General features: G+C 37.4%; 1 protein-coding gene across 5 annotated transcripts in view; it reads right to left on the bottom strand.

The window, feature by feature from the left end:
* Positions 1–12,180, bottom strand: part of ANOS1 (anosmin 1) — a 134,295-nt gene that overhangs the window by 31,773 nt on the left and 90,342 nt on the right. For all 5 annotated transcript variants that reach the window (XM_061366479.1, XM_061366477.1, XM_061366478.1 and 2 more), the window contains one exon: positions 9,166–9,295. In XM_061366479.1, coding sequence (XP_061222463.1) covers positions 9,166–9,295 — 130 coding nt within the window. The remainder of the gene's footprint in view (positions 1–9,165; positions 9,296–12,180) is intronic.

The following is a 12,180-nucleotide window of genomic DNA, read 5'->3' as shown; positions in this document are numbered from 1 at the left end:
GAAGCTGTAGGCAAGAAAAAAAACAATCTGATAAAAAAACACCATTTTCATATAAATTTTTACCCAAATGAGCCACCACTTATTTGCCAGAAATAAAACTGGAGGTGTGCAGAGGGGATACCAGGCATTAATTTACTTCATGGTTCACCTGCACCTTTTTATAATGGTAAATGTGCTGCTAAATACACTTTCCAGGCATACTATGTTCATCAGATAATCCCTGTCACAAGCTGTCTCACTGAAAAATTCCATCATTTAGTTCATGCAAACAGACACATTCAGAATTAATAAAGACAGCATTTCCTTTTTAAAGGTCAGCCGATGTGAAATAATTGCTCGTTCCTGTTATTTAACAAGACTCTTGGTTAAATAACAATGGATGCTATGCTCCTGTTTCCTCACACATGCCATTTTAGTTAAATAGTAATGGATGTCCCTGTTTCCTCACATACAATTCAACCTGACTTTTGGCCATAGAAGGTACAAAGCATACTTGAGTTTAAGAATTGTGGAAATTTAAATTAATTTTCAAAATAAGGAGAATTATTTTTTTAATAATATCAGCTTGCAAGCCAGATCCCTTTATGGGAGTCTTCTCTATAAGTATAAAAGCTATTTATATTGGAAGGGATAAATTTAAGAATTAGCTTAGTTAAATGGTTTATACTGTTCTCTAATACAATTTTCATTTACTTCTACTGGTTGATAAGCAGATATAAAATGAAATTTAGGTATAATAAATATGAGCAAAATAATAATTCACAAATCCAAAACATTTATTAAGTATTCATCTTCACTAATTTAAAATGAAAGGTGTTTTTTATGTTATATGACAATGTATTACAGCAATAAAAGATTTATAACCTGAAGTACAACATGATCATATTACTGTAGGTGAATTATTCAGGTTATCTCCCAGAAGTACTATGCATCATGTATTATTTATAGATAACATATGGGATAGAATTAAAGTGTTTCAGAGAATATGTCTTCACAAACGGTCAGATGTAAGAAAAAAAATTAAACATAAAATATATTTGTCTTCATTCTGTATCTATAAAAGACTGTGAGTCATTAAAAAAACATAAAAGTTGAATGAAATAGCTCTTCCAGAGAAAATTATTAAAAATATTATGAAATTCTATTCACCTGGTTTTCATAGGTCTGACAGCAAATGACCAAATTAATGTTCTGCCTTTTCAAATATTTCTGTCCCCTTAAGACAAGACTGTGTGCAAATTTTCCTTGTAAAAAGTTAACAATTGACCAGAATGGAGCTTTTATGTGTCTCAGAATCACGGGAATTTGTTTGTTTGTTTGTTTCTTTTAAGGTAACCTCAAACACCCCTGTTTCTCCCAGTGACATAAGAAGAAAGAGAAATCTGTAAGGAAGAACTACATGCATAACGAAACCAATAGATCATTCCTTCTGCCTTCTAGAGCACCAGAATTTCACCCTGTACTCTTTATAATTGCTCAGTTCATAGCAAACGTTTCTTTATCAATAGCACTTCACCTGTGTTTGCTAGAAACAGTCCAGTCAGCACACAAAGCAGTGATCCATGTTTAAAGGAAAACACAGTAGTGTTCCTCCTTTGTTACAGGAGAATGTAAGTATTGTATTAAAAAGGCATTAGGTAATTGTAGTTAAGAAAAGAAAGAACATCTTTTTAAAAGGAATACAGATGTGAAATAAAACAGCAATAGCAGAAACATTTTCCTAAATGCCCTCTTTCTTCAAAGTTTCTTTTGCAAGCCTCACAAATGTCATCCTCAAAAATGACTTTGAACAGGAGGAAGAATGGTGGTGTTAGCAGTAGAAGACAGAAAGGAAGGAGATCTGCAGCTGACAGAAATGAAAAGGTGAGACATTTGAAAGTGCCACATTTTCTAAAAGAGCTTTTTTAAAGCTAGCAGACTAATCAGGAGAAAAAAAAATCTAGAAATAAGAAAGATGTCAAAGATGAACAAGACTTAATTTATTACAGTTTTGCATTTAAAACACCACAAAACCAAACTGTAGAGACACAACACTAAAATATTTCTTGGATTTGGAGTGTATTACCTGAAATACAAAGCCACTTAGTGAGCATTTTATTCAGCTAAGGATCCATTCCTTAGCTGTAATTTCAATACCACTATATAATTTATTCATCTATTTCTATATGTTTCTGTGACCCTCATCACTATTACAACTGACAGAACTATCATTTTTGTAAGCCAAAACCCCAAGATCATTAATCTTTCATTTGAAATGAATTGAATTTCACCAGCAAAACAAACAGGTAAGAAGGAATAGCAACGGGACAAAATATTGTGATATTTGTTATTAACAGGAGAAAAACCCAAATGACCTAGACCCCAACCTCAAAAACAAAGAAAAAACCCAAAACAACAAAAAACCACCACAAAAGACCACACCAAAAAAAAAACACCAAACCCCAGAAAAACACAAACCCAGACCTTTCTGAAGCCCCCTCAAAAAACACCCCTCCCTAAAAATCCAAGTTCCAAAAAACTGTTAAGTATAAGAGCATGCTTCTCCACAATGTATGCCTGCCATTTACCAGGTAACAGATATGTTGTTTTCTTCTGCATTACTGAAAAGTCGTGCTTCTACAAGGTGCTCTGCTACGTTTATGCCTATGCAGCCTAAAAGCAGTACACAACTCATGCTGAAATACTTCAAAGTCTAGTAACTGGTACCGGATGATAAAGCTTATATACATAAGGTGTTTGTTAACCTGACTGTGAAGCTCAACTGGCATTCTGCTGACTATAAAGCTAACAGCCATCCTACTGTTAGTCTTCATATATCTGTGATCCTTTTGACTGACTGCCCACATGTATAATTCAGATACATAAACATTAAACTACTGGAATGGAAACTACTGCCAGTTTTTCAAATGTGAAGTTCTGAAATTTTACATAAACAAATTTATCTGAGTGTTAAATTAAATTCTTTGGTTTGCAGAAATAGCGATGCTAGTTGCAGCTTTTCCTTTGCAGTTTATACTACAACTCAAATAAAATAAAAGTCATTTTATATATACCAGAATTTGGCACAGACAGCTGTCCTCAAATATGAAAAAAAAAATAAAAATCAATCTGGTCTCAGCAGCCTGACAAGTAAATCACTTCTCACTGCTACAAATGATAGCTTCATTAGGTCAAGGCTGAAGCTGCTGTTCCAGCACATGGAGTAAGCACTGCATTTGTCTGGATTGTATCTGGCTTGAATACACCCAAAGGGCTAAAATTCTTGTATTTCTGGCTATTCAGCCATCACAAGCAAAATTCTGTCTCCAGCCCTCAAAAGGGAGAATTCCTTGCTGTAAATAAAAGAAGAAAACGCTCACATCATCACCATTTCAAAATACACACCTTCCCACACTTGTATTTGTAAATACAGTGATAGACAGTTTATATTTTACATTTTTGTTTTCAATCAGTAGGATCTGGAAGCAATTTTACAACTTTAACAAAACAGTACGGGCAAGTTGTGTACAAGAATAGCATCACCGTACACTGCTGCAATGTATCCACTTTGGCTTTAAATGTGGCAACTGGGGTGAAAACAGTACATGATTTGGAATATTGTCAGAGAAGGAAAGAACAATATTGGAACCAGAATTCTCATTCTGAGCTGTAAAAATGATAGCAAGTTTGACTCTAATTTAAAGACTTTTTTAACGAACTTTTTTCCTGACTTAAAATGGATTTAACATTGCTATCTTTTAAACATTAGACCTTCCAACTCTAAAAATCTGCTGAAGCTGCTCAACAGACAGTAATGGTTTCCAACCATTAAACAGTTACAAGACATAAGCAGGAAAACTGGCTTTGCCCAATGGAAATGGCACACATAAACCAGCTGTGCAACAGCATAAAAAAATCATTGGTCCCAAAGGAGCAACAGAAAGAATTTTACTGCTGGGAGTGGGTGTCTGTTCTAGTTTTTCTAACACTCAGTAATGTATGCGTGAAATCACATTCAGCATGGCACTTATGTGCTGTGAAAACAATGTTGTCTGCTTCCTTTTGCTTGACAATTTATCCTGTGTATGCTAGCAACTGCCTTCATGTTGAAGATAAAAAACTTCAGGAGACATAGAAGGATCAGATAGTTTGGGCTCACTGTGTTGATCTTACAGCCTCATTCCGTCTCAGAAAATGCACTGTACCTAACTACAGACCAGCAAGATAATATAGAAATGCCTAATACTTATTGCTTTAGGTAACTGCAGTCTCTAAGAGTTCATTCTTATCATAAATCATAAGAAGCTACAAAAAAAGTAGCCTAAAAATTCTTGCAACAAATTAAAATTTGTATTACTAGTGCTGAGCAGCTTCTCACCAGTTCAGTTAGTCTATCCGGCGCTTGCTTAATGGGAGGAAAGCAGAGGTAGCTTTTCATCCAGGGAGACTCATATGTGGATTGTAGGGACAGCTCTCTTCTGCTTCAGAGAAAATGAAACAGTTGCACAGTGCCAGCCAAAATATTGAAAGAAATATATGTGTAACTTCAGGAACCAAAAAAGTTCTCCCAGGCATTCCATTGTCTTTATTTATTGCTGTTATTGCAAAGTATTGCCATTCAGTTGAAGATGAAAAATAAAGCACACACCATTTAAAAACCTTTAAAATAGAACTGCAAACCACTGTCAAAATAGCTGAAAGTTTTGATCAATTTTAGGTGACAGTATCAATCTGAAAATCTATGTGCAGATACCTACTTCTAGGAAAGAATCCACTCTCCTAGATGCAGTATTCACCTTCTAGCAGCTCTGCTCCACAGATAGGCCTAGTCTAACGTGTGTTTCTTGCAATTTTGAAATTGCATTTTGGCAAAATGAAGCATCACTTCATTCCTGTGAAGGTCATGCCGGACAAGCACATACAAATCCTTCATTTCCTTTATTAAAAAGAAATAACATTTAAAAAAACCTCTGCTTAAGCTCTATTTCATCAATTATCTCAGATATATCACTTACTGTTTACAGATTAATGCCATGAACACGAGGCAGTGCAGAACAGTTCATAAACCTTCACCTCCAAAGTTTATAGTATAAGAGCATCAAAAGTTGCAATAGATAAAACCTCAAAACACACCTAGATGCAGAATGGTAAGCTGAAATGCTTGATGAAATACTCTTTCTGGTTTTACCTATTTCATGACTGGGAAATTAAATGAATTTGGTTAGTAAGAAGCTTTATTTAGTGATAGAAAACTTAATGGAAATTACATGCCTCAGTAGACTTCACATTAATTTGAATATACCAAAACCTTTCTTTGCTGAGTCTACTCAGAAATTGTATTTTGTGCATTTGAAAAAAAAAAAAACCCATAAAACAGTATAAAACAGTTTGTGTAACCAGACAAAAAGTTTCCCTCCAAGTAATTACAGGACCAGTGTTTTTGAATATTCCTTTTAACTGCTTAAAATATTTAGGGACAGAGACATCGTGGTGCCATACTCCTCCCTAGATTCAGATTATATATCATGTTTGCCCTACTTTGAAGAAAAAAATAACCCCAGATAATTTGCTATTCATTATAACTTATGAGCAACTGGTAAAAGTTCAGCATCTTGCATGGTAAACCTCCTTAGGAATTGCTGTCATATTTCCTGATCAAAGGATTTGTTCTTAAAGAAAACTTCTGTTAAGTCTGACACAGACAATAATCTCTTGGTCTTGGCACAACAGGGTGAAGTGAAACAGTACAAGAACTGATGTGAATTTCTGTCCACACTTCATACAAATGTAGCGCAGACAGTCAGCAACCTCCCAAAGGTAACCTGCCAAAGTCCACTTTCCTTTTCCAAACTGGAGGTTAGATGTGCCTGTAGGAGCTCAGCAGGGGCCTGTACATGCTGGCACTCAAAAAAACTAGGCACATCTAAACAGCAGTTTGCTGCCTCTCTGCCAGGCAGGGGCTGCCACTTCCCACTGAGCTCCAATGTAGTAATTAAATGTCTATTTGACACTATAACTGTAATCACTATGAGCACCTGCTTGGGGACACGAAGGCTAAGAAATACCAGTTGAAGCATCCCACTATTATTCCCAACAGTCACTACCTAGCAGCATTTTCATGTGAGTCACCTAGTGCATCTACACGTTTATCTGGTGAACATACAGAATCACAGAATAGAATCATAGAATAGTTAGGGTTGGAAAGGAACTTAAGATCATCAAGTTCCAACCCCCCTGCCATGGGCACGGACACCTTACACTAAACCTGGCCTTGAACACTGCCAGGGATGGAGCATTCACAACCTCCCTGGGCAACCCATTCCAGTGCCTCACTACCCTAACAGGAAAGAATTTCCTCCTTATATCCAATCTAAATTTCCCCTGTTTAAGTTTTAACCTGTTACCTCTTGTCCTGTCACTACAGTCCCTAATGAAGAGTCCCTCCCCAGCATCCCTATAGGCCCCCTATAGACACTGGAAGGCTGCTATGAGGTCTCCACGCAGCCTTCTCTTCTCCAGGCTGAACAACCCCAACTTTCTCAGCCTGTCTTCATACAGGAGGTGCACCAGCCCCCCGATCATCCTCGTGGCCCTCCTCTCGACTTCTTCCAGCAGTTCCATGTCCTTTTTGCGTTGAGGATACCAGAACTGCACACAATACTCAAAGTCAGGTCTCATGAGAGCAGAATAAAGGGGCAGGATCACCTCCTTTGACCTGCTGGTCACACTCCTTTTGATGCAGCCCAGGATACGGTTGGCTTTCTGGGCTGCAAGCGCACACTGCTGGCTCATGTTCATTCTCTCATCAACCAGGACCCCCAAGTCCTTCTCCGCAGGGCTGCTCTGAATCTCTTCTTTGCCCAGCCTGTAGCTGTGCCTGTATCTTTATAATAAGCCCTGACAATACCAAAGACTCTAAAACAGTCAAATGTGCTGCCATAGTAGGATGGTTTTGGCTGCAAAGCTGACAGCTAACTGAACTCCCTGCTGTTTTTCTGGCAATTCACAATTCTCTGCCATGAGCTGGAGTTTAGATTTGAAAATTGTCATTTTGAGTTACAGAGGCCTTTTGAACAATGCTGGCTACAAACTTTCTGCAATTATCAAGGCCACATTATTTTGGTTTATTAGGTAAAGCGCATGCAGAGGTAGCACTGGCTCTTACTGTCCTTTGCACGAATGCCTAGATGTGCTCTCCACCAGATAGCCATGAGCAGTACTCAAAAAAAGCAAGTGGTTCAGAGGTAGCTGCAGAGCCCACAATAAAAGAGGACTCTGATATCTAACACACAGTCATTTCAAAGCCACAAGCTCCTGAAACACAAATCACTGCCAGCTGGGAGACTATTCTGTACACATATCCCTATGTGCTTATCCTGCTCTTAAAACTGCTCTCCAGAAACCTACTTTTGGCTGGGGTCAGATACTGAGCTAAAGAGAGCTTCCCTATGACTTACCATGGACATTCATTACCAGTGTAGGAATTTTGAACAATATACTCCTGTGGCTAGCACAATCAGTAGGGGATGAATTTTGGGAAAAGTAATAAAAATTCTGCCTGAAAATGTCATGCTCAAGCCAAAACCTCAGAGTTATCATGATATATACCTTTATGTAACTGCAATTATAGTGGTTCCAAGCAGAGTAGCTGGAAAATCTTTACAAACTCAGTAAAACAACTGACAGTTATCTCAGTCTAAAAGAAAGTTGATGCCAGGTTCAGTAACAAAGTGCTGTATCTGCTGAAGTGCTGCTCATGAAGAAAAGCACAAATAAAAGCTACTGCTGCAGCTGAGTCCTTGCAGTAAGATCAACACAGCTCGAAGGAGTTGTCTTTTTTATTTGACTGAAATGGTATGCTACTTAAGTATAATAAATTCTTAAAATAATACTTCTGTTATACTTCAAAAGCAGTCATGGTCAAAGCAGTAATGGGATGTCTATGCCAGCCAAACTTCCTACTACAAATGTGATTATAGCACCAAAAAAATCATTAAGTCTAATGTATAATTATTCCATAAGTAATTAAACAATCCATACCAGCAAAAGCATTTGCATGTCTCTATAACTGCATCTACAGTAAGATTTTTTTTCTAGGACTATGTCCTAACAGCATGTGAAAAAGCTAGCATGGGAACCTATAGATGGCCACTGCCTGTATTGCAAGATAATTCTGTCTGCAGAACAAGGAGAAAATGCATTCCTCAAAGTATGCATTAAACAAGTATAAAGATTCTGTCACTACTAAAAAAGTCTTTCTCTTAGAAACTTCTATGAGTTAAGAATGCTAAATCTCATTCTTCGGCACTAAAGTCAACTAGCATGGTCTGGCAATGCCCACATTATTAACTGCCTTTAAGAGAGGGTGACCGCATCCATACCATCTGTTCACTGGGAATAGTTTCTGGCCTCTGCCAACTCCGATACTAAGCCCAAGAGTCATCCCGGAAAATGTTGGTTTCTGCAGGTCATAGGCACACAAGGAAAAAAGCTAGCAACTTAACGTAACGGGAGATCTGTTCCTATCTTCCCCATCCCGCAAGTACCATTTACTGGTACAGAAATAATTTTTAAAGTTATCTTATTACCCAAACCTTTGCAAAACCAGAAATGGCAACAAAAAAACCCTATAACACTTTGTGGATTGTCCAGCATGCCTTTCTAATGAACAGAAACATGCTACTTAGCATTTATACTCTTTATTCTTAAGCCCTTACAGCTAGCGCTAGCAAGGGGAAGGCTATATTAAGAGAGCCCACAGTTCCATCAAAACAATGCTGCTACAATTATTTAGATACAAGCAACAAAAAAATTCAGTACTCTGTTAAACATATGGCAGCAACATATTTCTCATAAGTTAAAGGGAAAATAAGAAACCTCTCAGAATAACACACTGAAACCCCAGTTCCTTCATGTTTCATGGTCAGGGTCATGTTTTTCAAGACCAACACTGCAGGAAATGTTTAAAAGAAGGCTTATTCATTGAGACCCCTTACTGATGAAAGAATAATGACATCTTTAATTCTTTTGCTGACTTCAGAAAAATCTCAAACCATTTCTAAAGCTGGCGGCAAAACTACCTGAAAACCCACCTGTTAAAACCTCTGCCACAAAAGTAGGCAGATCAGGTTGCACTCCATGTGAGTGAGAGGAAGGTAAGCACCAGACACAGTGGACAAAACTAACCTTTTGAGGATCGGAAGTGCTTGCTGGGTGCCGTGAAGCCTCTCGTCCCATGCACATTCACAGCTGCCACACGAAACTGGTACCACCTGCTCGCTCGGATGTCCGGCAGCCGAATGCGCTCGTCTGTAGTCTGGAGGGGAAAATCAAGCTTACATCATTGTTCTAACATGGCTAGTTGTGCTGTCCTCTCCCATGAAATACTTCTTAGTCAGAATGAAGACGCACTGGTGTCAGCAAGCTGTATGCAACCACCTTACCTGACTCCAAGCATCATTCTGCACTGCAAAGCATTTACAGCTGTGGAAAAAATCATATAACCACCCCATTTTACAGTGCATTGGAGGTCTCTTCTGGAAAAAGTAACCTTTAGAAAACTGGTGAAGCGTTAAATTCACAAAATTGGTTTTCCAGTTATCACAGCCTTCACCAGTGTATAGGGCCTAGCTCTTCAGGTGTTGACATTTCATGGAACTCTTGCCCCAGGTCACATAACTGATTTCTCCAATTCTCAGAGAATTGGGAGTCCAAAACAGTATCATGAAATCTATGAGTAGCCACCTTTTCTGGTTCATAGGAAACACAAAACCCTCAGGTAATGAATGGAAACCTTCTTCAGATCTTTGGCACTTATTTCAAAAAGACACTCACAGACTTAACTCTTCCCTGCAGACTTTTCTCAGGTCAATGGAGGTGACCTTTTTCTCCAACAACACCCACTAAGACTGCTAGTGTCACAAGTTCAATTTCCAACTTCTGTGGAGAGTGCCTTAGCTGCTGAAATATGGCATAAGCATAGATGCTTTCGGAACCCTTTCAGCAGGAGATGCTTTATGTGCCCTTATTCTGAGCCCTGCTTTCCTCTACTTTTTTTTTTTTTTTTTCCTTTTCAACTTTTTAAAAGCTATCTTCTGCACTGTTTCTTATTTATCCAAAGGTACAAACACTGGAACTGAATACAGCCTCCTGGTAACCACTGAATTACTGCCAAGTGCAGAAGACACAGCACTTCTGTAGAAATCATCCACTTGTTGTGGATTTTACTTTTGCAATTACCTCTCTGCCTAGTGGTCAATTTATTTTAGGATGTCATGTTTACTGCATTTTAATTTAATTCTTTGATCAAAATAACACATGAACCTGAACCAAATGTCCTGTACTTGTCTAAATATACTATACAATGGTTCCTGGTGATCATTACTGTCCAAATATGTGACCTCATTAAAAAAGAAGTGACACCAATTTATTTTTACATATTTTTACAACTTCAAAATCCCACCTTCTCTGTATAGGATTTAATGTTACGTGCAAAGATGCCAAGTAGTTCCCAGAAAAGGCATGGCATAATTTCTTCTTTTTGCTCCCTTTCCAATCTGTATAAGAAAGTAGCAGCTGCTCACCTAACCCAGATAGCCAGAAATTAAGGAAGTTGCTTCAGCTCTCCAGTAATGGTATTTTTAGAGCCCTAAAAAAACCTAAAATTTGTAAGCGTGATCCTGCACTTAGTTTCTTCATTTGGTGACAATCAAAATTTAGGGAAACAGCTCATTTGCGTGTGCATGTAAAGGAAAGAGAGCCTTTCTAAACTGCACTATTAATTGCTCTCAGACTGGTAAGTGCTGCAGACTTTGAACCCCTCACATACTGCTGCTACTCAGGGTCCTTCTCCATTCAGACTGCTGAATTTGTCTTTTTAGTGTCAGCATGGGTAACAGCCCAGACATTTTCATTGTCTGCCTCTTTTTTTCTTTTTTTCAGCTTTTATGTTACCTGTAGAGTGAATTATCTCCTCCAGTCAAGAAGTTCCCCTAGGGAAGGAAAAGCCTACCTGAACCAACTTTTTCTATTATTTTCAATTTATGGAGCACTCAAATGTGCTAGTTTTTTTCTAGCATACTGAGGTACACATTCTCAAAAATTTATAGATAAGACACAAGAGTGAACTAGAGCAATATAAACTATCCCCATATCAACAGAAAAAAAATCAGGGATATATTCAGACTATTGCAACTGAAATCAGTATCAGGACCAGTACTTAATTCTAATTAACTAGCTGGGTTTTTAAATACATATTTGCTAAATTTAGTTACAAAGCAAGTATGATCTGAATAGACTTGACCCCAAATTCCTCAGCTAAGGAATCTTGTTTGACATCTGCATCAGCTCAGCTATTCTGCTAGAACTAATTAAAAGAAAGGATTTCAGTTGTGTCAGATTTCCATGGCAAATAATCTGTCAATATGTATCACCAAAATTATTTTAATTTATGAACATGCCTTGGGCCTATTACTTTCATCATTCACTTTGTTGGCAAAGCTCCTGCTAAACTCAATGGCATGCAAGAGGTGTATCTGTAATTCCTGCATTATACACTACTTTGGCATCTCTAAGCAACTTTTACATAGATCTGATAAATTTCAAGATAGAGCTAAATACTATTGAGATAGCTTATATTACCTTAATTGTAAATTGAACTTTTTAGTTTAATTGATTTAGATTAGTTCTCACTATTTAAGGATGTTTTCAGCTGACTATTAGTGAGAGTCCTTTCACTATTTGTCTCATATAAATGTAAGGCCATACTAAATGGTTTGTTAAGTGGTGTTAAATAACTAATGTTTGAATTTCGTCACATTTCTGCCACATTTCGTCACATTTCTGCCTAAACATGAGAGAAATAATCTTACTGATTTCTTAGACTGGTAGTATATATATATATTTAAGAATCATAAATAAACCCCAAAATTATCATTATGGGATCATAATTAGTACTTATTTTGGGTATGCATTACCTATTTAATTAGAAAAGGAATGTTCTGAATCAAAGCTACAATCTTAATAGGTGTTTCATTTGGAATAAAATAACAAATGAGTCCTCAGATAAAAATCACTGGCCAACATGTCCACCTTTAACACCATCCAAACTTCAATGAAACAAGGGAAAGTTTCCATTAATTACATCAGGATGCAATTATATACATGCTTTTACATATATAATTACAGCAGCATGCAATTATA

The sequence above is a fragment of the Neopsephotus bourkii genome, unplaced genomic scaffold (assembly GCF_033783945.1).
Source record: "Neopsephotus bourkii isolate Nb327-2 ecotype Australia unplaced genomic scaffold, CSIRO-AGI_Nbou_v1 NB_1346, whole genome shotgun sequence".
Lineage (NCBI taxonomy): Eukaryota > Metazoa > Chordata > Aves > Psittaciformes > Psittacidae > Neopsephotus > Neopsephotus bourkii.
The sequence above is the reverse complement of the archived record's forward strand: the minus strand, read 5'-3'. Positions and strand labels throughout refer to the sequence as shown.